This window comes from Saimiri boliviensis, chromosome 7 (assembly GCF_048565385.1).
Source record: "Saimiri boliviensis isolate mSaiBol1 chromosome 7, mSaiBol1.pri, whole genome shotgun sequence".
NCBI lineage: Eukaryota > Metazoa > Chordata > Mammalia > Primates > Cebidae > Saimiri > Saimiri boliviensis.
The window spans coordinates 66867822-66890330 of NC_133455.1; the positions used below are offsets into that span (position 1 = coordinate 66867822).

The 22509-nt window shown below is 47.3% G+C and overlaps 2 protein-coding genes across 7 annotated transcripts in view; one reads left to right on the forward strand and one right to left on the reverse strand.

The window, feature by feature from the left end:
* SCN8A (sodium voltage-gated channel alpha subunit 8) overlaps window positions 1-19959 on the forward strand; it is a 205086-nt gene extending 185127 nt beyond the window's left edge. For all 6 annotated transcript variants that reach the window (XM_074402654.1, XM_074402655.1, XM_074402657.1 and 3 more), the window contains exons 26-27: window positions 2142-2412; window positions 13301-19959. In XM_074402654.1, coding sequence (XP_074258755.1) covers window positions 2142-2412; window positions 13301-14448 — 1419 coding nt within the window. In that variant the 3' untranslated portion in view covers window positions 14449-19959. The remainder of the gene's footprint in view (window positions 1-2141; window positions 2413-13300) is intronic.
* Window positions 19960-20928: 969 nt separating this feature from the next.
* Window positions 20929-22007, reverse strand: TMDD1 (transmembrane and death domain 1). The gene is given in 1 exon segment (XM_039472379.2): window positions 20929-22007. A coding segment is annotated over 1 exon segment (951 nt). The 3' UTR covers window positions 20929-21056.
* Between the last annotated feature and the right edge of the window lie 502 nt (window positions 22008-22509).

Genomic DNA, 22509 nt, shown 5'->3' on the forward strand with positions numbered 1-22509 from the left:
CCTATCTCAAAAAAAAGAGATGGAAGCAAAGAGCTGGGGAAAGAGATTCCTGGCAGAGTACACAAGACCCCAGAAGCAGAAAACTGTGGCCATGGAGCAGTGAGGCAGAGGAGGGACATTGATGAGCAGAGTCAGACTGTGCCAGTTGTCTCCCTGTAAGCTAGTTAACAATAGGGATTGTGTTGCAAGCCCAGTGAGAAGCTCTTGAAAGGTTTTAAGTAGGGGTACGATGTGATCCATTTGTTTGTTTTGTTTTGTCTTGTGTTTTGAGACAGAGTCTCTCTCTGTCACCCAGGCTGAAGTGCGGTGGCATGATCTCGGCCCACTGCAACCTCCACTCCCGGGTTCAAGCGATTCTCATACCTCAGCCTCCCAAGTAGCTAGGACCGCAAGTGCCTGCCACCACACTCAGCTAATTTTTGTATTTTTAGTAAAGCTGGGGTTTTACCATGTTGACCAGGCTGGACTTGAACTCCTGACCTCAAGTGATCAACCCACCTCAGCCTCTCAAAGTGCTGGATTACAGGCATGAGCCACTGCACCTGGCAATGATACATTTGATTTAAATCACTTGCTATTTTATGAGGACTGCATTGATGAGGGCAAGAGAAGAAGTGGGAGACCAGTTAAGTGGCCAGACAAGTCCAGATGAGAGATGGTGGTGGCTCAGATTAGAGTGTAGCCAAAAAAGATAGAGTGAAGTGGATGAACCCAAGTTATATTTTTGGAGGAAGAATCAACAGGCCCTTCAGTGGATCGGATGAGGGAGAATAAAGAGACAAAGATGATCCTCAGATTTCTGGCTTAAGAGCCTGGGTGAATAATTGAGAGGAACAAGCTGGGTGAGGGGCAGGGAATAGACTTGGCTCTGCTTTGGACTTAAGTGTGAGATGTTTGGACATGGTAAGTTTGAGATGCTTATGAGTCATCAGGAAGAAATGGCAAGTAAGCAACTCAGGTTCAGAGGAAAGGTGTGGGCTGCAGAAGAAAAGCTTGAGAAGCATGAGTACATAGATACCACATAAGCAGCAGGAATAGATGAGCTCTCGTAGGGTGAAAATTTAGAGAAAGAAGAGGTTAGGAGAAGAAATGGCTGGCAGATGAGACCAAAAAGGAGCAGCTGGAGAAGTAGGAAGACATCCACAGTGTGTCAGTCAGCTGGGTATAGTGGTGCACACCTGTAGGCCCAGCTTCTCAGGAGGCTGAGGCAGGAGGATCACCTGAAGCCAGGAGTTTGAATTGCTGTGTGCCATGATCGCACCTATGCATAGCCACTGCACTCCAGCCTGGGTAACATGGTGAGACCCATCTCTAAAAACAGAGAGAAAGGCCAGGCATCATGGTTCACACCTGTAATCCCAGCATTTCAGGAGGTCGAGGCAGACAGATTACTTGAGGCCAGGAGTTTGAGACCAGCCGGGCCAGTATAGCAAAACCCCATCTATACTAAACATACAAAAAATTAGCTGGGCGTGATGGTGTGCACCTGTAATCCCAGCTACCTGGGAGACTGAGGCTTCAGAATTGTTTGAACCCAGGAGGCAGAGGCTGCAATGACTCAAGATTGCACCACTGCCCTCCAGCCTGGGCAACAGAATGAGACTCTGTCTAAAAAAAAAACAACAAAAAACAAAAAAACAGCTGGATGCTGTGGCTGATGCCTATAATCCCAGCGCTTTGGGAGGCTGAGGCAGGGGGATCACCAGAGGTCGGGAGTTTGAGACCAGCCTGACCAACATGGAGAAACCCCATCTGTAACAAAATTAGGGGGGCCTGGTGGCTCTTCTCTGTAATCCCAGCTACTCAGGAGGCTGAGGCAGGAGAATCGCTTGAACCCAGGAGGCAGAGGTTGCAGTGAACTGAGATTGCACCATTGTACTCCAGCCTGGGCAATGAGGTGAAACTCCATCTCCAAACAAACAAAACAAAGAAAAAAGAAAGAAGTGTAGTAACTTTAGAAAGCTCTTGGTGAGGTAATATTGATGTTGGTCTCCATCCATGCTCCTCATAGAGCAGCAGAGCTGACCAGTATTAACAGAAAAGAAGACAGAGGTACCTCAGTTAGCAGGGTGACAGCTTCTATAGGTTGGCTTGGAAAGGTTTTCATGAATCTTGTGTCTTTTCCATCCCTTCCTCCCTAGAACAAAATTCAAGGAATCGTCTTTGATTTTGTCACGCAACAAGCCTTTGACATCGTTATCATGATGCTCATCTGCCTTAACATGGTGACAATGATGGTGGAGACAGACACTCAGAGCAAGCAGATGGAGAACATCCTCTACTGGATTAACCTGGTGTTTGTTATCTTCTTCACCTGTGAGTGTGTGCTTAAAATGTTTGCCTTGAGGCACTACTACTTCACCATTGGCTGGAACATCTTTGACTTCGTGGTCGTCATCCTCTCCATCGTGGGTGAGTGGGGTCGGGGAAGTAGGCTAGGGGAAAAGGGACCTGACTGATTTTGAGGATGAGATTTCCCAGGAGAGGAATGAATTATACAGGTCTGAAGTGCAGGCAGGATACCCTGCCTAGCAGATTCCATTGTCAGTGAATTTCTACTGCGTGTTCTTAGTAGTCTTGGATTATAAATTCTGTGGCTCAAGGAAAACAGAAAAGAAAAAAAAAGATTGGTTCTTGCTTTTAAGGAGTTTAAAGTCTAACAGGGAAGGTAAAAGAAAGTTGTCATTAAAGAATATAATGCAATAGAAGTATAAAATGAAAAAAGGAATGACTGTTAACTTGGCTGTTATGAAATAGTCTAGTTAAGTTCTGGTGCTGATAGCCATGGTGGTGCTGCTGTTAGTGGCAGGGCTTGTTTACTGAGATTTTACTGTGGGCCAACTACAGTTTGAGAGTTTCTTCACCTGCATTGTCTCATTTGATTCTTATTACATCCCAAGAAGCAAGCTACTTTATTATCCTGACTATATAGATGTCCACAGTCACTCAACTAGGAGGTGGTAGAGGCATAACTGGAGTTGATCCCAAAGTCCGTGTTTCTTAACTGTGACTGTGTGCATCTTGCTTCAACCTAAAAGTGTAGGGGGATGATGCCCTGGCAGGCAGGCAGAAGGAAATGCCACCCTGTTGATTGCCTTTCCAAATGTTTCCTTACCTTCCTCAAAGGCATCTTGTGTGATAAAACTCAGCCTTGGTTCCAGGTAAGTTTGACTCATTTATACCCGAGAGAGAGTGCTCGAGACCCATGGGGCCAGCCCCAGAGCTCCAGTGGCCATGCTGGGCCTAGTGAAATGGTGACTAAGGCACCAGCAGGCCAGGGTCTCCCCTTGGCCTGTGCCACCCTCTAGTTCTTTCCTCCAGAGCAGTATGTCCAAAAGTGTTGATGTGTGGAACGCTAATCCTATACATTTCTCCCCAAGAATCTCATGAGGAAATTAGGTAACACACTGTACCTTGAATTTTCCTTTGGGGTTCACAGTGCACATTACTGAATTCCCTTGGAAGTCCTATAGTAAAGAATTCTGGGCCAGGTGCAGTGGTGCACGCCTGTAATCCCAGCACTTTAGGAGGCCAAGGCAGGCAGATAACTTGAACCCAAGTGTTCAAGACCAGTCTGGGCAACATGACAAAACCCTGTCTCTCCAAAAAAACAAAAACAAAAACAAAAATGAACCAGTCATGGTGATATGTGCCTATGGTCCCAGTTACTTGGGAGACTGAGGTGGGAGGATTACTTGAGCCTGGGCGGTTGAGGCTACAGTGAGCCGAGATCACACCATTGCACCCCCTGATGACAGACAGAGACTTCGTCTCAAAAATAAAGAAAGAGCTGGGCGCGGTGGCTCAAGCCTGTAATCCCAGCACTTTGGGAGGCCGAGGCGGGTGGATCACGAGGTCGAGAGATCGAGACCATTCTGGTCAACATGGTGAAACCCCGTCTCTACTAAAAATACAAAAAACTAGCTGGGCATGGTGGCATGTGCCTGTAATCCCAGCTACTTAGGAGGCTGAGGCAGGAGAATTGCCTGAGCCCAGGAGGCGGAGGTTGCGGTGAGCCGAGATCGCGCCATTGCACTCCAGCCTGGGCAACAAGAGCGAAACTCCGTCTCAAAAAAAAAAAAAAAAAAAAAAAAAAAAAAAGAAAGAATTCTGTTTAAATGTAACATAGCATCTCACCTTTATTAGACCACAGTTTCCTTTTTTTCAGTAATAATGAAAGCTCACATTTTAGTGGGATATGCCATGTGCCAGGTGCCATTATCAGTGCTTTAAATATGTTCCTTCATATAATCCTCTCAACAAACCTAAGAATCCTGAGGAACTGAGGCACAGAGAGGTTCCCAAGACATGTGGCTGGTAAGTGAGCAAGTGGAGGTTCAAACCCAGCCCCCTGGCCCCAAGTCCATTCTCCTAATTTTCACAAAACACACTTTGGACAATGCTGCCCTGGTCCACTGCTCTAGAAACTTTTCTGGCCACTAATCCTTGAGTGACACAAAAAATCCACAGACCAAATCATACCCCACATTTTCAAATGGTACTCTAAAAAGAGGAAGATGGTTTTGATGATTGGGATTTTTTTTTAATATCCTAAATTTGTTCAGCAACAAAAATATAGGAATCATCCTTTTAAAGTAAGAGAAATGTATTAGGGTTTCTAGAGGGACAGAACTAATAGGATAGATGTATATATGAAAGGGAGTCTATTAAGGAGAACTAACTCACACGATCACAAGGTGAAGTCCCACGGTAGGCCGTCTGCAAGCTGAAGGGAGCCGTGGTGGCTCAGTCTGAGTCCCAAATTCTCAAAAGTAGGAAAGCTGACGGTGCAGGCTTTGGTCTGGCCAAAGGCCCCAGAACCCCTGGCAAACCACTGTAAGTCCAAGAGTCCAAAAGCTGAAGAACTCGGAGTCTGATGTTCAAGGACAGAAAGCATCCAGCGCAGGAGGAGATGAAGGCCAGAAGACTCAGCAAGTCTGCTGCCTCCATCTTCTTCTGATTGCTTTTTCTAGCTGAGATGGCAGCTGGTTAGATGGTGCTCACCTACAGTGAGGGTGGGTCTTCCTCTCCCAGTCTACTGACTCAAATTAAAAGTAATGGCAAAAACTGCAATTATTTTTGTATCAACCTAATCTCAGGTAACACCCAGAAACAAGACTTTGCATCCTTTAATCCAACCAAGTTGACACTTACTATTAACCATCACAAGTCCACCCCTTGCCAACTTGAACCTGTACGCATCTCCTGAAATCATACTTAATCTCCAAATAAATACAATAATGAGTTCGTAATTACGCCTAACATAATACAGCTATCCTTTATACAACCGGAAGCCCACTAAGCCTTAACCTAAAGCTCTTGCATAAAGTTAACAACACGTAAATGCTGACATGAAGTCAACAAATCATATGTTACATCATAAAGGAAAAAGAACTAAAATGAAGATATTTTCCTAGTACAAGTGTATACATGCGCAAACATATTCTTCACAAAATAAGGAGGAAAATACTCACGACAGTGGCAGTCCTCATTTCTGTAGCTGGTCACATGATTGTCACTGATATTGATAACTATCTTCTTCTACTACCCATTCTATATTCACTTTGCCTTCAGCAAGCACCATGACTGGTCCTGGTTTTTTACCTGGTAGAGGGACCCAAACCTTCATTCCTGAAGGATCTGTACCATTTGTGTCCTGCTTGGATTGGGCTGTTGTTAGTTTCCCATTGACCTTAATCACAGGGCATGGTAATACTAAGAGATGCCCTAATGGATCTCCTGTATTCCATGTATATTCTTCCTTACCTCTGTTGTGGAGTAGTAGACTGATTTCATCTTGGTAGTCTGGGTCAGTCACCCCAGCCAACACTGCAGCTCCCTTCTTAGCTTGTTGACTGAGGTAGGAGGAGCCCAAAGTGTCCATGTGGCAATCTTAACTTCCAGTTTAATGGAATTGTTGTGTCTCCTGGTGGTAGCATTCCTCCCTCTGGAACTAAGACCGCTAGGCCAGCAGAACATAATGTCGTAGTAACAGGAAGCAAAAATTTTGCTAGTGGGTCACTAGGGGTGATGGTGAGTAGTGCCACTTTTACTTCCACCCCTTGATTCCTGGACCCATGAATCCTGGCTATGGGAGGAGCAATCCCATATATTGGACACTGATTCAGAGCATACACGGCCTTCTGGAGAACTTTGTCCCAGCCCTGCAAAGTATTGTTACCTAGTTGGCATTGTGATCGTGACTTCAAAAGGCCATTCCACCGTTCTGTCAATCCAGCTGCTTCAGGATGATGGGAACATGGTAAGACCAGTGAATTCCATGAGCATGAGCCCACTGCCACACTTCCTTAGCTGTAAAGTAAGTGCATTTTGTCAGAGGCAACACTGTGTGGAATACCATGGTGAGTCCACAGATGGTAGTCTTGGCAGAAGCATTGCATGCAGGATGGGCAAACCCATATCCAGTGTAAGTGTCTGTTCTGGTAAGGACAAACCACTGCCCTTTCCATTATGGAAGAGGTCCGATATAATCAACCTGCCACCAAGTAGCTGGCTGATCACTCCCAAGGCATAGTGCCATATTGAGGGCTCAGTGTTGGTCTCTGCTGCTGGAAAATAGGGCACTCAGCAGTGGCCATAGCCAGGTCAGCCTTAATGTGTGGAAGTCCATGTTGGTGCGCCCATGCGTAACCTCCATCCCTGCCACCATGGCCACTTTGTTCATGGGCCCGTTGGGTGATGACAGGGGTGGCTAGGGAAAGAAACTGAGTGGTATCCACAGAATGAGTCATCCTATCCACCTGATTATTAAAATCCTCCTCTGCTGAGGTCACTCTTTGGTAAGCATTCATGTGGGACACAAATATCTTCACAGTTTTTGACCACTCAGAGAGGTCCATCCACATACCTCTTCCTCAAATTTGTCACCAATTTTTCAATCATCCTTCTTCCAAGTCCCTGACCATCCAGCCAAATCATTGGTTACAACCCATGAATCAGTATATAATTGCATATCTGGCCATTTCTCCTTCCGTGCAAACTACACAACCAGGTGTACTGCTCAAAGTTCTGCCCACTGGGAAGATTTCCCTTCACCACTATCCTTCAGGGATGTCCTAGAAAGGGGCTGTCATGCTGCAGCTGTCCACTTTCAGGTGGTGCCTGCACATCGTGCGAACCATCTGGAACCAGGCACTAGTCTTCTCTTCCTCTGTCAACTGATCATAGGGAACTCCCCATGAGGCCATCAGTGCAGGCTAGGGAAGAGAAGGCAGGGTGGCGGGAGTGGGTACCATGGGCATTTGAGCCACTTCCTCATGTAACTTTTGTGCCTTCAGGACCTGCTCGAGCCCACTCACGTGCATACCATTCCCATTTGATGATGGACTGCTGCTGTATGCACCTAACTTTATGGCTAGCTGTATCAGAGAGCACCCAGCTCATGAGAGGCAGTTCAGGTCACATGGTAACTGGGTGACCCATGGTCAAATGTTCAATTTCTACAAAGGCTCAGTAACAGGCCAAGAGCCGTCCCTCAAAGGGAGAGTAATTATCTGCAGAAGATGGCAGGGCTTTGCTCTACAATCCTGGAGGTCTCCTTGGGGAAGGATTGTCCCCTGCCACCTCTGGATCTAGTTATTCCCTTTGCGTTTAAATCTTCCAATTGAGTGACTGCAGTTCCCACTCCAAGATCTGACATACAGAGAAGAGCAATCACAGAGCTCTTCAAGGATGCAGGTGCTCCCCTCACAACTGTATTTTGCAAGGTATTGGTGAAGGGTTTGTCTTCTGGACCCTCCCAGTTGGGATGAGTAGGTCTAAGGTGACTATCATCCCAGTCTCCCTAAGCCTTTGGACCCCTTCCTCTAAACTAAACCAAGGGAGATGGGGTATTTCCAGCTTACTCACAGTGGGCCATCTTTTCATCCATGTTTCAGCTAACCAAGCAAATAATCTATTAGAATATTTTTTAACTCCCTGAGCTGCAATATTAAATGCAGAATCCCTGCTTAATGGGCCCATATCAATAAATTCCATCTGATCCAACTTTATATTCCTGCCACCATTGTCCTACAACCTTAATATCATTCCCATGCCTGTTCTTCAGATTTCTGCTTATACAAATTAGAAAACTCAAGCAGGCCAGGCACCGTGGCTCACACCTGTAATCCCAGCACTTTGGGAGGCTAAGGCAGGCAGATTGCTTGAGGTCGGGAGTTCAAGACCAGCCTGGCCAATATGGTGAAACCCCGTCTCCACCAAAAATACAAAAATTAGTCTGGCATGATAGCATGCACCGGTAATCCCAGCTATTCAGGAGGCTGAGACACAAGAATCACTTGAACCCGGGAGGTGGAGGTTGCAGTGAGTGGAGATTGCACCAGTGCACTCCAGGCTGGGTGACAGAGCAAGACTCCATCTCAAAAAGAAAAAACAAAACGCAAGCAGTTGTTTTGGAGTGTAGCCCACATCGTGGGACACGCTCTGAACCTCACCTCTAGGGGTCTGCCAGGACTTGAGTCTAGTTACAGGTCTAGAAACAAACAGGGGTGTTGGTGGTGGGTTCTGAGGAGAATCAGCATTGTCTTGCCTGGCAACTGCCTCAGGGGAGACCACTGTTGCCTCAAAAGTGCAGGGTTAATCTCCTAAGACAAAGACAGAAAGACTGATGGCAGCCTGGACAGGGGAAGGGATATTGCCACCTCTGGGGGTAGGAAGGCTGTTTCCTCTGGCAATAAAAGCTGTCAGAGTTTACAAGCTCAGTGCCCCCAGCTTCATCAGGGTCCTCCCACACATCCCCATTCCAAGTTGCAGGGTCCCATTCTTTTCCAATCAATGCCCTCACTTTAATAGTAGATACCTAGCAAGACTATGCATGCACCTTTCCTTGCAGGCCAGCCACTTGCATGATGAGCTTCTGTCTGATTTTCAGAAACATCAGCCCTTTGTCTACAGGAGATAGGACTCTCAGGGCAATCTTAGAAGCTTGAGGCTCAGTGAATGCTTCTGGAGCCGGGAGTTAGAATCCCTGAGCTCATGATTTCCTTCCATCTTTTTCTCCAGCGAACTTAGGAGCAACCAACCAACTTCATTATATTCCTTGGTTCTCCACATGTGGTCAAAGGTATTATGTATAGAGTCACTAAACTCCCTGCCCCTCAAGAGCAATGAATCAGGAATATTAAATATATCTATTTTGCGTAATTATCTAATAGACAGTTCACACCAAGGACTATCAGTGTTCTCTGTACTATTAGAAGTAGAGTCCTTAGCATTTTTTGGGTCTAATCAGATTAAGCAGCTAACTACAGAAACCCCAAAACCAACTAAGGAAATCCATCCTTAAAATTCTGTTCCTCTAGAACCACTCCTGGTACCAAAATCTGTCAGAGATTTTTAGTGGAACAGAACTAATAGGATAAATGTGATCTCACATGATCACAAGGCAGAGTTCCACAACAGGTTTTCTGCAAGCTGAGGAGCAAGGAAGCCAGCAGGGGCTCAGTCTAAGTCCCAAATTCTCAAAAGTAGGTAAGCCGACAGCGTGGCCTTCAGTCTGTGGCCAAAGACCTGAGAGCCCCTGTAAACCACTGATGTAAGTCCAAGTGTCCAAAAGCCGAAGAACTTGGAGTCTGATGTTACAGAAAGCAGGAAGAATCCAGTGCAGGAGGAGATGAAAGCCAGAAGACTCTGCTGCTTTCACTTTCTTCTGCCTGCTTTTTCTAGCTGAGCTGGCAGCCAATTAGATGGTGCTCACCCACAGGGAGGTTGGGTCTTCCTCTGCCAGTCCACTGACTCAAATGTTAATCTCCTCTGGCAACATCCAGAAACAATACTTTGCATCCTTCATTCCAATCAAGTTGAGAGTATTAACCCGCAAAAGAATTAGGGTAAAACTAACTATGAAACCACCTAGAGCACCCCCTTAAATGGTGTTCCTACTGCCTACATTACTGTCTGCCCTATTTCTCTCCTTTTTCTATGGGGACAAACACACATTCATCCTTCAAAATCTACCTCAGGCATCATCTCTCTGAAGCCCTACTTGCCCACCATATATGGGCTGCAAGTGTCACATATACTTTAATATATATTACATAAGCTGAATTATTTGGTCACTGCTTATGACTTGAGAGAGCTGAGAAATCATCATGGGTGGATCCTGGCTAAGGTAGAGATTTTCTTGAAAGCTCAAATACCCCATGGAATTCTAGCTCCTGAAGAGGCTTCAAGAGGTTACCTGGCCCACTTTCTGACCTTACTGCATCTTGTCTTTTCCTGAAAAGCTAAGATTCTTCAAAGGGGATTCTATAGCCTTCTGCAGTTAACTGCCCCAGTATTTATGCATTCCTTTTTTTTTTTTTTTGAGACAGAGTTTCACTCTTGTTGCCCAGGTTGGAGTGCGATGGTGCAATCTCAGCTCACTGCAACCTCCACCTCCTGGTTCAAGCAATTCTCCTGCCTCAGCCTCCCAAGTAGCTGGGATTACAGGCATGTGCCACCACGCCCGGCTAATTTTGTATTTTTAGTAGAAATGGGGTTTCACCATGTTAGTCAGGCTGGTCTTGAACTCCTGACCGAAAGTGATCCACCCACCTCAGCCTCCCAAAATGCTGGGATTACAGTTGTGAGCCGCTGTGCCCAGCTATTTATACATTCTTATGATTGAGAAATGTTTCCTTAAATTAAATCCCCCATGTCAGCTGAAGCTCCCATTGTCTTGTTAGCGCCTGGACAGCAAGAGAAGGTGCTGAACAAAGAGAACATGTCAGTGCCTTCCCTTCAGTTGTCATTTCCCAGACTTTTCAACTCCTCTGCCCTCCTTCTGTGGCCCCTCATTTGGGTCCCCTCATTGCTCTGTAGCTTTAAAGAACAAGTGGCCTAGTTGAGGTAAATCCCTGGATGAATGTAACTAGAAAAAGGCTCTCCAATTTGTACACTTTAACCTTTTGCCTTTATCCTAATGCCTTGGCATCTTTACCTGCTGATACTGGTTTGTTTTCTTTTTTCTTTTCTTTTCTTCTCCTTTTTCTTTTTTTTTTTAAGACAGAGTCTCTGCCTGTCCCCCAGGCCGGAGTGCGACCTCGGCTCACTACAACCTCCGCCTCCCAGGTTTAACCAGGTTTAAGGAATTCTCCTGCCTCAGCCTCCTGAGTAGCTGGAGTTACAGGTGCCACCGTACCCAGCTAATTTTTGTACCATTTATTTATTTATTTATTTGAAGTCTCACTCTGTCACCCAGGCTGGAGTGCAGTGGCATGATCTCAGCTCACTGCAACCTTTGCCTCCTGGGTTCAAGTGAGTTTTGTGCCTCAGCTTCCCAAGTAGCTGGAATTACAGGCGTGTGCCACCACACTTGGCTATTTTTCTTTTCTTTTTTTCTTTTTTTTTTTTTTTTTTTTTTTTGTATTTCTAGTAGAGACGGGGTTTTGCCATGTTGGCCAGGCTCGTCTTGAACTCCTAGCCTCAAGTGATCTACCTGCCTCAGTTTCCCAAAGTGCTGGGATTACAGGCATGAGCCACTGTGTCCAGCCTGATACTGGTTTCTGATTAATGACTTGCAGCACAAAATCTGTCAGCTCAGAGCTGAAAGTCACTCCTGAGAGTCCGTTTAGTTTTCTAGGCTAGTTTGGTAGAGTAGGGAGGTAGGGCTATGCAAAACCAAAGATGTTTTTTCAGAGCAAAGAAGAAGAAACTTTGAAAATTGCTAGCATTAGCAGAATAACTAAGACATCAAAGTTAAAGGATAATGAGGTCATGAGGTGGAGCTGGGACCTCGCATTCATTGTTTGTGGATATGGAAGTTTGATTTTATTGTGGAGAATATCAGTAACATCTTGGAAAATCGTATCTGGACAAATCTGGCGGCGGGGAGGGGGACTAATTAATTGTCCTTGAGTAGAAAAACAAGTAAATGAGGACCTATTCATAAAAGGGAATACCACTCAATTGTTAGAATGCATCCAATTTTTTAAACTTGAGGGCTCAGTCTCACAAATGTAATGTTAAATCTCAAAAACAAGATAGAGACCTAAATAAATGAACCTCAGAAGACAGATACAGGTTGTATGTGGCAGTTCACACCTGTAATCTCAGCACTTTGGGAGGTTGAGGGGGTGAGGATCAGATTGCTTGAGCCCGGGAGTTCAAGACCAGCCTGGACAACCTAGCAAGACTCCCATCTCTACAAAATATTTGAAATAAATAAATAAGACAGATACAGTGTAATTTGCTAAATGTAGCAGGAAATTATATATATATTATGGATTCTTGGTTTTGGTTTTTTGTTTGTTTGTTTTGAGCTGGAATTTAGCTGGTCACGCAGGTTGGAGTGCAATGGCATGATCTCGGCTCACTATAACCTCTGCCTCCTTGGTTGAAGTGATTCTCCTGCCTCAGCCTCCCAAGTAGCTGGGATTACAGGCACGTGCCACCATGCCTGGCTAATTTTGTATTTTTAGTAGAAGCAGGGTTGCACCATGTTGGTCAGACTGGTCTCAAACTCCTGACCTCAGGGGATCCACCTGCCTCCACCTCCCAAAGTGCTGGGATTACAGGTGTGTGCCACCGTGCCTGGCCATGGATTCTTACATAGTATATCTATAAAGATACACACTAGAATGATACCTACTATCTTCAGGATTGTGGATGCTTCTGGGGATGATGAAAGAAGAAAAATTGGTAAAATGCTAGCCTCTGTTAAATCTGTGTTTCATCCCAGTTACTCGAGAGATCTGAGGCAGAAGGATCACTTGAGCCCAGGAGTTCAAGACCAGTCTGGGTAACATAGCAAGACCCCATCTCAAAACACAAAATAACAAGACAAATATGTGTTTTAGTTATGTGTGTTAGGCACATAGGTGTCTATTTTATTATCTACTTTTCTATATGTTTACAATGTCACTTTTTTTTTTTTGGAGACAAGAGTCTTGCTCTTTCACCCAGGCTGGAGTGCAGTGGCGTGATCTTGGCTCACTGCAACCTCTAGCTACTGGGTTCAAGTAACTCTTGTGCCTCAGCCTCCCTAATAGCTGGAATTACAGATGTGCACCACCACACCCAGCTAATTTTTTATTTTTGGTAGAAACAGGGTTTCACCACATTGGCCAAGCTGGTCTCCAACTCCTGGCCTCAAGTGGTCCACCTGCCTCAGCCTCTCAAACTGCTGGGGTTACAGATGTGAGCCACCATGCCCAACCAAAATTATGAGAGTTCAAATTGAATAGTGAGGTACTTATTCCGCAAAGCCCTTTGAACTTAAGAGTTCCACAGTGCCAGGTAAAAAAAAGAGAAAGGGTGTCTCCAATCTCAATAACATAACTTCTTCTGTTCTTCTTAGGAATGTTCCTGGCAGATATAATTGAGAAATACTTTGTTTCCCCAACCCTATTCCGAGTCATCCGATTGGCCCGTATTGGGCGCATCTTGCGTCTGATCAAAGGCGCTAAAGGGATTCGTACCCTGCTCTTTGCCTTAATGATGTCCTTGCCTGCCCTGTTCAACATCGGCCTTCTGCTCTTCCTGGTCATGTTCATCTTCTCCATTTTTGGGATGTCCAATTTTGCATATGTGAAGCATGAGGCTGGTATCGATGACATGTTCAACTTTGAGACATTTGGCAACAGCATGATCTGCCTATTTCAAATCACGACTTCGGCTGGTTGGGATGGCCTGCTGCTGCCCATCCTAAACCGCCCCCCTGACTGCAGCCTAGATAAGGAACACCCAGGGAGTGGCTTTAAGGGAGATTGCGGGAACCCCTCAGTGGGCATCTTCTTCTTTGTAAGCTACATCATCATCTCCTTCCTAATTGTCGTGAACATGTACATTGCCATCATCCTGGAGAACTTCAGTGTAGCCACAGAGGAAAGTGCAGACCCTCTGAGTGAGGATGACTTTGAGACCTTCTATGAGATCTGGGAGAAGTTCGACCCTGACGCCACCCAGTTCATCGAATACTGTAAGCTGGCGGACTTCGCAGATGCCTTGGAGCATCCTCTCCGCGTGCCCAAGCCCAATACCATTGAGCTTATCGCTATGGATCTGCCAATGGTGAGTGGAGACCGCATCCACTGCTTGGACATCCTTTTTGCCTTCACCAAACGGGTCCTGGGAGATAGCGGGGAGTTGGACATCCTGCGGCAGCAGATGGAAGAGCGATTCGTGGCATCCAATCCTTCCAAAGTGTCTTATGAGCCAATCACAACCACTCTGCGTCGCAAGCAGGAGGAGGTATCTGCGGTGGTCCTGCAGCGCGCCTACCGGGGACATTTGGCAAGGCGGGGCTTCATCTGCAAAAAGACAACTTCTAATAAGCTGGAGAATGGAGGCACACACCGGGAGAAAAAAGAGAGCACCCCATCTACAGCCTCCCTCCCATCCTATGACAGTGTAACTAAACCTGAAAAGGAGAAACAGCAGCGGGCAGAGGAAGGAAGAAGGGAAAGAGCCAAAAGACAAAAAGAGGTCAGAGAATCCAAGTGTTAGAAGAGAGCAAAAATTCAATATCATACGGATCTAAAACTCGCAAGTGAAAGATTGTTTACAAACTTCCTGAATATTATCAATGCAGAACAGCTGTGGAGACTCTAACCTGAAGATCTATACCAAACGTCGTCCGCTTACCATGTAACACAGCTGCATCTTGAGCAGTGACCTGCCAAGGGCAAAGGACCCCGCTCCCTAGACTCACAGATTTTCTAATGCTTGGGCAGGTGGTTACTGCATGTTCCACATCAGTCAATGCAACTTAGGACAAAACTAATCAGATACAGAAACAGAAGAGAGGCTGCCGGGACCAGCATATTTCCGTTGCAGCCAAATGGATTTTATTTTTTCATTTTGTTGATTCTCAGAAGCAGAAAGCATCACTTTAAAAGTTTGTTTGTTCATACAAACTATATTTGCATTCTTACATTAGTTAAGCTAAGCAGCAAAAAGAAAACACATACACACACACACACACACACACACACTCACACAGACACTCACATTTAGCCCATGTCATTTAATTGTCAGTTTCTTTGACATAAATTGCATCATCTCCACATGGGCTTCACGTGGTTTGCAGATGGGTGGGGGAAAACAATCAGGTTTCTTCAGGCTGAGGAGGACTTGCTCAGGCCGATTCCAAACATTGTGCTCGTTCAATGCGTAGAGATGATTTGCATGATGGCATGCCGTGATCAGAAGTCATGCATGAGATCCATACACCACAGGACACTACTAACCTAGTCCCCTGCATTGGGTCAGCCTTTGGACAGGACCCAGCCCTGCACCGTTCACTGTATTTGGAGAAAATGGTAAGAGTTCCATACTGGCTACAATTCTTTATTATGAGTTCTTAAAAGTCCTTCATACACCCTCTGGGTAGGGAAACAACCAATTGACTACCACCACCAACAACAAAAAACAAACCCAATCCAACAAGCAGATGGATCCGTTGCGTGTGTATGTTTAACAGACATCTCTAACATACAGCCATTGTTGCACATTTTGCAAGATGAACTATTTAATGCTGCTCTGTGTCCAGGACATGGGGGAGACTTTGATCCCAAATGGCTTGTACTATTTATGTCACTGTAAAACCAAATCCTAGGGCTAAAAAAGAAAAATTCATTTGTATCTTGCAATATTTATGATGATCGTTTAGCCTTCATACTGGAGAATTGACACTTGTTTGGGGTAGAGATAAAAGTGCTATTCAAAGTAGCACCAGTTATCTCTAGGGGTAATTTGGGGAACTTAAAATGACCTTTCATTGGGAGTTATGGGGTGCTCATTTCATTTCACATCATGTCCTCTGCATTGTGGCTTTCTCCAGGCATGGGTCGATACCATGAGGGGTTCAGATATTCTGAACGGACCTCTCTCTTCTGCAGAGGGGTCGTCACATACTCACACACTGCATGATTCCTCCTGCCTCCATCACATTTCTCCACCGAGTAGGGCTTCCCTTGCCCACAGAGGTGGGTGAGGGTAGCAGCATTGGGGTTACGGCTGTGGTTTCTTTCATTTATTATTAGAATAATAGTCAGTGGTGGGATCTGAGGTAGAGATGGAGCCGCCTCTAAACCAAGCCCACTTGGTTTCTTTACTGCACTGGTTTTCATGAGAAAGCAATTTAATATTAATTCTTCAGGATGTTCCAGCTTCCCCCAGTGCATTCCCTTGCAGCCAGTTTTGCTGTCTGCTTAGCGACCTGCCAGCTGTCATTGGAGTGTGGCTTCTGGGGGAGCCTCATATCTTCCATTCCATCTCCTGCTTTAGGAAAGACAGTTTTTAGTCCAGGGGTTTCTCACCTGATGACTGGATTTCAAAGCCAAGATGCTGCAGTTGAATGTGTCAGGAAGTCTACACAAAGAGTGAAAAGAGACTTTAGCATGTGAACCAAATCAAAATAAATTCTTCCTGAACCATACACTAGAGGGGGAAGAAGAACCAACCCATAATCAGACACACCGATCTGCCTTGCAGTAGAAGCACTTTGAAGGTAATTTCACAGTCCACCTGACTAGTTTTGCGTAGAACAAACCACAGTAAGTCGATAAGCAGAGCTTTCTATCTTGTCGGACCACTAGAAACTCTGTCCAGCTCTCTTAAGCCTGCTTCTGCAGCAGCATCCGTAGAATTTTTGTACTACACCCAATACCAGACCGGGAAGGCATTCAGTGACCCTACTAACTGCTAGGATGAATGTATAGTAACATGTACAGGCTACATTGTAAACAGCACAAAACAGAAGCTGACACGTGTGGTTATTCTTTTTAAGAGAATTATAAATAGTGTAATATATAATTTTATTTTATTGGCATGCCTTTTTGTAAATACAAATTATTAACTTATTAAATAGGAAATGGCTTCTGGCTTACGCCATTGTCATGTTTATTTTTATTTTTTATACTTTTCTTTCTTCTTAGAACTTAGATGCTGTCAGCCAATGTACATCCCCAAACCAGACAGACAGACAAAAAATTTTTTATCGCTAATGGTCTTTTCCAAAACAACAAAAAATATATATTTTTGTTCCAATGTGCAATAAATTCTAACCACGTCTATGCAAGATTTGGCTAAACTTAATAATTGTTCTTAGGTCTTGAGATGGGCAACAGAGCTGTAAGATCCCGCTAAGCACACCATGTGCTCATGCTAGTGATGTCATTAAGCTACTAGAGCATATTGATGAGATTTTTCTGAGATCTGACCTTTTCCCTTCCCCAGCTCCTGACCCCAGCCCAGCGGGCTATCTCCTCAGTAACACATGGGCCTTGGTGTCTGGCATCCATCAGCCAGCCTCATAGGAAAGAAGCCACCTCCGCTCTAATTGAAGTTTCACATTTTTTTAAAAAGAAGTTTCCCACCTTCTTATCCTTCACCCACTATCCTTCCACCTGCTCACTCACTCAGTCACTCACTCACCCATCCTGCTCCACACTTCTTTGGTAGTAAATGACACCATCACCAGCAGTTTACACCCGCAGTTAACAGGCATTGAACTGAAAGAATCAGCGATGACGTTTTTGTGCATCTCCGCTGAGTGGGTAAGTGGCAACGCTTTGCCAAATATTAACGAAGCCAATCAAAAAGCAGCAGCAGCCACAGTATCACTGCACATATATATATAGATATATAAATATAATATATATATTTATTTTTTGTAGCCAGGTCCTTGGTGCAGTATTTATACTCCACAATCCACCTTTTAAAAAAAGGACAAAAAGCAAAAAGACGTGTGATGCTGTTAATTTAAAATGCAGAGCCAAAGCCACTGAGCCGCAGCTGACGTAGTTGCTGGTTTGTGTGTGAAAAACATTTCCCCCTATTCTTTCCCTGACCTCCTTGTTGCTTAGGATGAGGAGACTCCGTAATTTAAAGCAGATGAGAGCAGGAAGAAACTTCCATGTTAGCATGGCCTACTCTCACTCCTTTCCAAATGAGCCACTTTCGGTGTCGGAAGTTGGCTAGGAAGAGATTTAAAAAAAAAAAAAAAAGAAAAAGAAAAAAAAACAGAAACTTCCAGTTAAAGCCCCTAAAGCGACAGTGCCCAGAGTTCTTTTATTTTTCACTGCAACCAACGTAAACCTGTAAAAGACCAACAGTGAAGATTAGTGTATTAGTGAATGCATGGAGGCCAATGCTGCCCTAATGAGACGTGATAAAAAGTCCATCACTCCTCTAAGCCAAAAGGAAACAAAATAAAAATGACCCTTTTTACTGTACAAGGGAAGCCTGTCTTGGTGTGTTTGTTGCTTGACTATCCCAATTCTTGAGTCCTGGGAGGGGTCTGGGAATTGGGACCTTAGCACATTTGGGGAAAGGAGGGGAATGGAGGGAAGAGAAATCAAAGGGGCTCTCGCAAAGTTCTGGCTGAGAAGTAGAGATTGGAAGAAAAGCAAGGTCCTGACCCCCCAGATCCCCACTCACCCATTGCATGTGGCATTTCCCCCCTACCGGCCGGTGCTTAGAGGCTCATAAACCCCTCCTCACCTAATCCACCTGGCAGAGCCCTCAGAGATGATGTCAGCCAACCCAGCTGGACTGGCCTTACTTCTGCCTTTTTCACCTGTATGTTTGAAAAAAAAAAAAAAAAAAAAAAAAAAAAAAAACAAAACTACCCCCATGCCTCAAAGCTAGGGCATGCGCAATGCCTAGCAGCCCTCCACTCTGCAAGCTCATACTGGGCCCTGCGCTCTATTGCCCCAGACAGGCCCACAGATGAGGGCTGGTCTCCTTCACATTTGCATGGGGGTGGGGGCACTCTTCCCCTTCCTTCTCTCCCTGTCCCCCTTTGGGGACATCCCTCTCTAGGCCTAGGCCATGTCTCCTGGTTCAGGAACACTCTCTCAGGAGGATCTCGAAGTGCCCACTCTAGTCAGCTCCAGTAGCTCCACTCTGGGGCGAGATGGCTGGTAGGTCAGTCCCCATCCTCCGCCCCCGGCCCCCAGCCTCCAGTCCTGCTGTGGAGGTGAGATCGCCATGGGTCATGACTTTGTGACTTGAGTCCTGGGCATCTTCTGTAATGATGCCTCTTTCTTTTCTCAGATGTTGCCCACAGTTTAGCAAAAAGCTTTGTTCATTTTCAGGTACCCCCCACCCCTAAAGAATTGGCTGCAACTCGCCAGCCAGGGGGGACATCAGGAAAGAAGAGGAAGTCTGCATTGGGAGGGGCCCAAGGTTTGCAACAGAGTCTCCATTGTTGAGCTCTGTGCTTTCTTGGATTCTCTTTCCAAGATTACCAAGATTTCCTCCATTAAAACTCCTGAGGCACCCCCTGCCCCTGCCCCTGCCCCCCACTGCTGTTTGCTGTACATAGAGGCTAAGTGGGGTGGGGTGGGTGGGTGTGCACATGTGGTGTGTGTGTGTGTGAAGAATGTATATAGGTAAAGGGGAGCGTAGTCCAGTGGTTCCAGAAAAGGGACAGAACTGTGTTCTAGCCCTAGCTTGACCACGGGCTCGCTGTGTGGCCTTGGGCAAGTCACTTAACCTCTCTGTGCCTCAGTTTCCCCATCTGTAAAATGGGGATAATAATACTGACCTACCTCACAGGGGTGTTGTGAGGCTTTAACTAAATGTTTTGTAAAGCGTTTTGAGATACAGAGACAAAGGCACAAGGGAAGGGTAAAGAATTATTGGACTCAAGGAAGCTGAAATGGTACCATAAATGCTGCTATTCTGAGAGCCATTTTAAACTGCACTGCTCCACCCACCCCCGCTTCTCATCACCAGGACAGCAGGTCGAGAAAATGTCTTTCCTTTCACTTGCTTCTGGGGTTTGTGATTATTCGAGACAATTTTTTCCCCTTGCTGTATCTCCTTCCCTCACCTCCTCGACTTGTTTCCTGTTCTGTTTATGCGGAAATGGCAGAAATGCTTGAGAAATGAGAATGTGTAAGTGGATTGGAAGTTTATAGTATGAAATTTCAATTTTACTTTGTACTGTACATCTTTTTACTTTAGAATTTGCAATAAAGGGTTACGTCAATCTTGTTTTCAACTCTCCTCTTGGACTGGCCTGTCATTCTGTCATTGCCCCTCACACCGAAGCCCAGGGTGAACATGCACCACCACCTCGCAGGACCCCACTCTGTCCTATGGCGGGGACAGAGTCTGCCTGAAGGCTCACCCTGGGTCAGCCTCCTGGCTGGGCAGGCAGTGCCCTAGCCACTCCCAGGTGTGTGGGAAAGGTTCAGGACTCCACTCGGCCTGTGGCCTGTCCGGAGGCCTTGCCTGAGGGGGGCAGCACCTTGGAGGCGGCGCCCTGCACGTGGGCACACCCCTTTCTAGTGGTGCTGCCTCTGCACACTCCAGCAGGGCCCCAGAGTAGCCCGGACAAGGTGCTGCACATCTTGTTCTGGTCCCCATCATGTTTTTCAAGCCCCCTTATCGCGCACACACCTTTCCTTCCGAGCTCAAACATTCAGGTCAGGTGGCCATAGGTTCAAGAACATGACTATGCGACGAATTAGCTGTGGCAGAGTTTACGCATGTGTGATGGAGATAATACCTTCCTTCTCGGGTTTTGAAGAGTACATCAAATAATGTATGTAACTGCTTAGCATGAGGCCTGGCACGCCGTGCTCAGTAAGTGGTAGCTCTTCGTGGAAGAATAATTGTAAGATCAGAAGGAATCTGCCCGGCGCGGTGGCTCACGCCTGGAATCCCAGCACTCTGGGAGGCCCAGGCAGGCGGATCACTTGAGCCCAGGAGTTGGAGACCAGCTTGGCCAACAAGGCGAAACCCCATCTCTACTAAAAACACAAAAATTAGCGGGTTGTGGTGGCGCGTGCCTGTAGGCCCAGCTACTAGGGAGGCTGAGGCAGGAGAATCGCTTGAATCCTTGAACCTGGCAGGCAGAAGTTGCAGTGAGCAGAGGTCGCACCACTGCCCTCCAGCCTGGGCAACAGAGCGAGGGGCCGTCTCAAAAAAAAAAAAAAAAAAAAAGGAACTAAGCTGACAAAAATCGGGCGGTGTGCCTGCCTGCCACTCTGGAAGACTGGCACCGGAGCCCCTCTTCCACCGGCAGTCCCACGGGCGATGCGGCTCCTTTCCAAAGGATTTTAAAAAAACTGCTCTGTCCTTTCGGTATTTCGTAACATTTATAAACCGTCCAAAGCACCACTCCCGCAGGACTTTGCTCCCATTTTACAGCCGAGGGCAAGGGCACGGAGGTGAGGGAGGATCTGGCCCATCTGCAGCCAGGCCCCCGGGGGCGCGCGTCGCTACTTAGGAAGGAGCGGCTTTGTTTCCCACCAGCCCTGCACCGTGGCGGGCGGGCCGGGGCTGGCGGGCCACGCCTGGTCGCCGTCGCCGCCCGTGATCCACAGCGTGAGCAGGACGAGCAGCGCCCCGGTGCTCAGCGCCCCCAAGAAGCCGGTGAGGAGGCCGAGCGCCAGCGGCCCCGCCCAAGCCGTGGGGCTCCGCTCGTACCGGGGCTGAGGCAGGCGCTCCACGATCAGCTCCAGCGCGTCCCAGTCCAGCGCTGGGAACGCGGCGCGCCGGGGGCGCGAGGCCGAGGGATCGGGCGGCGGGGCGGCGGCGCCGGGCGGAGGCAGGAAGCGCTGCCCGAATTTGCGCAGCTGCAGCGTCGCCTGCTGGTGGAGGTTCTTGCCCAGCTCCCTGGCCACGTCGGGGCGGCCGCTGCGCCGCAGGGCCCGAGCCAGGCGGTCCCAGGACAGAGACGGGGCCCGGGGGGCCAGCCAGGCTGCCAGCGCCTCCCGGCAGCCGTCGGAGACCTCCCCGGGCCCTGCCGCCCCGCCCGCCCGGTCCTCGGCCGCCTCTCGCCGCAGCCGCCGGCTCGGAGACCCCGACGTGGTGTTGAGCGGCTCGGGCCGCGCCAGCCGGTCCTCAGAAAGCCGGGACAGCTCGGCCTCCATGTCCGGCTCGGGCGCCTCCAGGAGCGACCGGAAATGGCCGCACTCCTCCGGGGTCAGCAGCTCGGCCAGACGGACCGCCGCGTGAGGGCCCATGGCGTCCAGGGCCCCCGCCGGAGCCAGCGCCCAAACCCAGAGCGCGAGGACCACGGCGCCCGCCGGAGTCCGCGCCGCCATCCCTGGTGGGAACCAGGGACCGAGAACTGTGCGGGGACTGGGACCGGCTCCGAGCGCCCGCGGTGGGGGAGGGGTTCCGAACGCCCGCGGATTGTGGGAGGGAGAAGGCTCCGAACACTCGGGAAGCCAAGTGGAGGAGGGAACTGGGGACGAGGGGGCTGGCAACACCCAGCAATGGAGACGCGGGGCTCCAATATAGCACTTGTTGGAGGGTCTCACGAAACTTAGGAACTGGAGTTAGAGCGACTGCAACACCCCGGGAGTTCTCAGCCCTCCAGGAGGCTAGGAGTCTAAGCCTTTACACTGGAGCTCCCACCCTGCGCCTCCTAATACCCACTAATACCTCAAACTGAACAGATTGCCAACATTCTTCTAATTCATGTACTGCCCAACCCCTCCCCTCTTTACCAGAAGCCCTAGACCCCTTGTTTTCCATTAACCTCGATATTCAATCAATTCCTACATTCTTTTTTTTTTTTTTTTTTTTTTTTTTGCTTTTTTG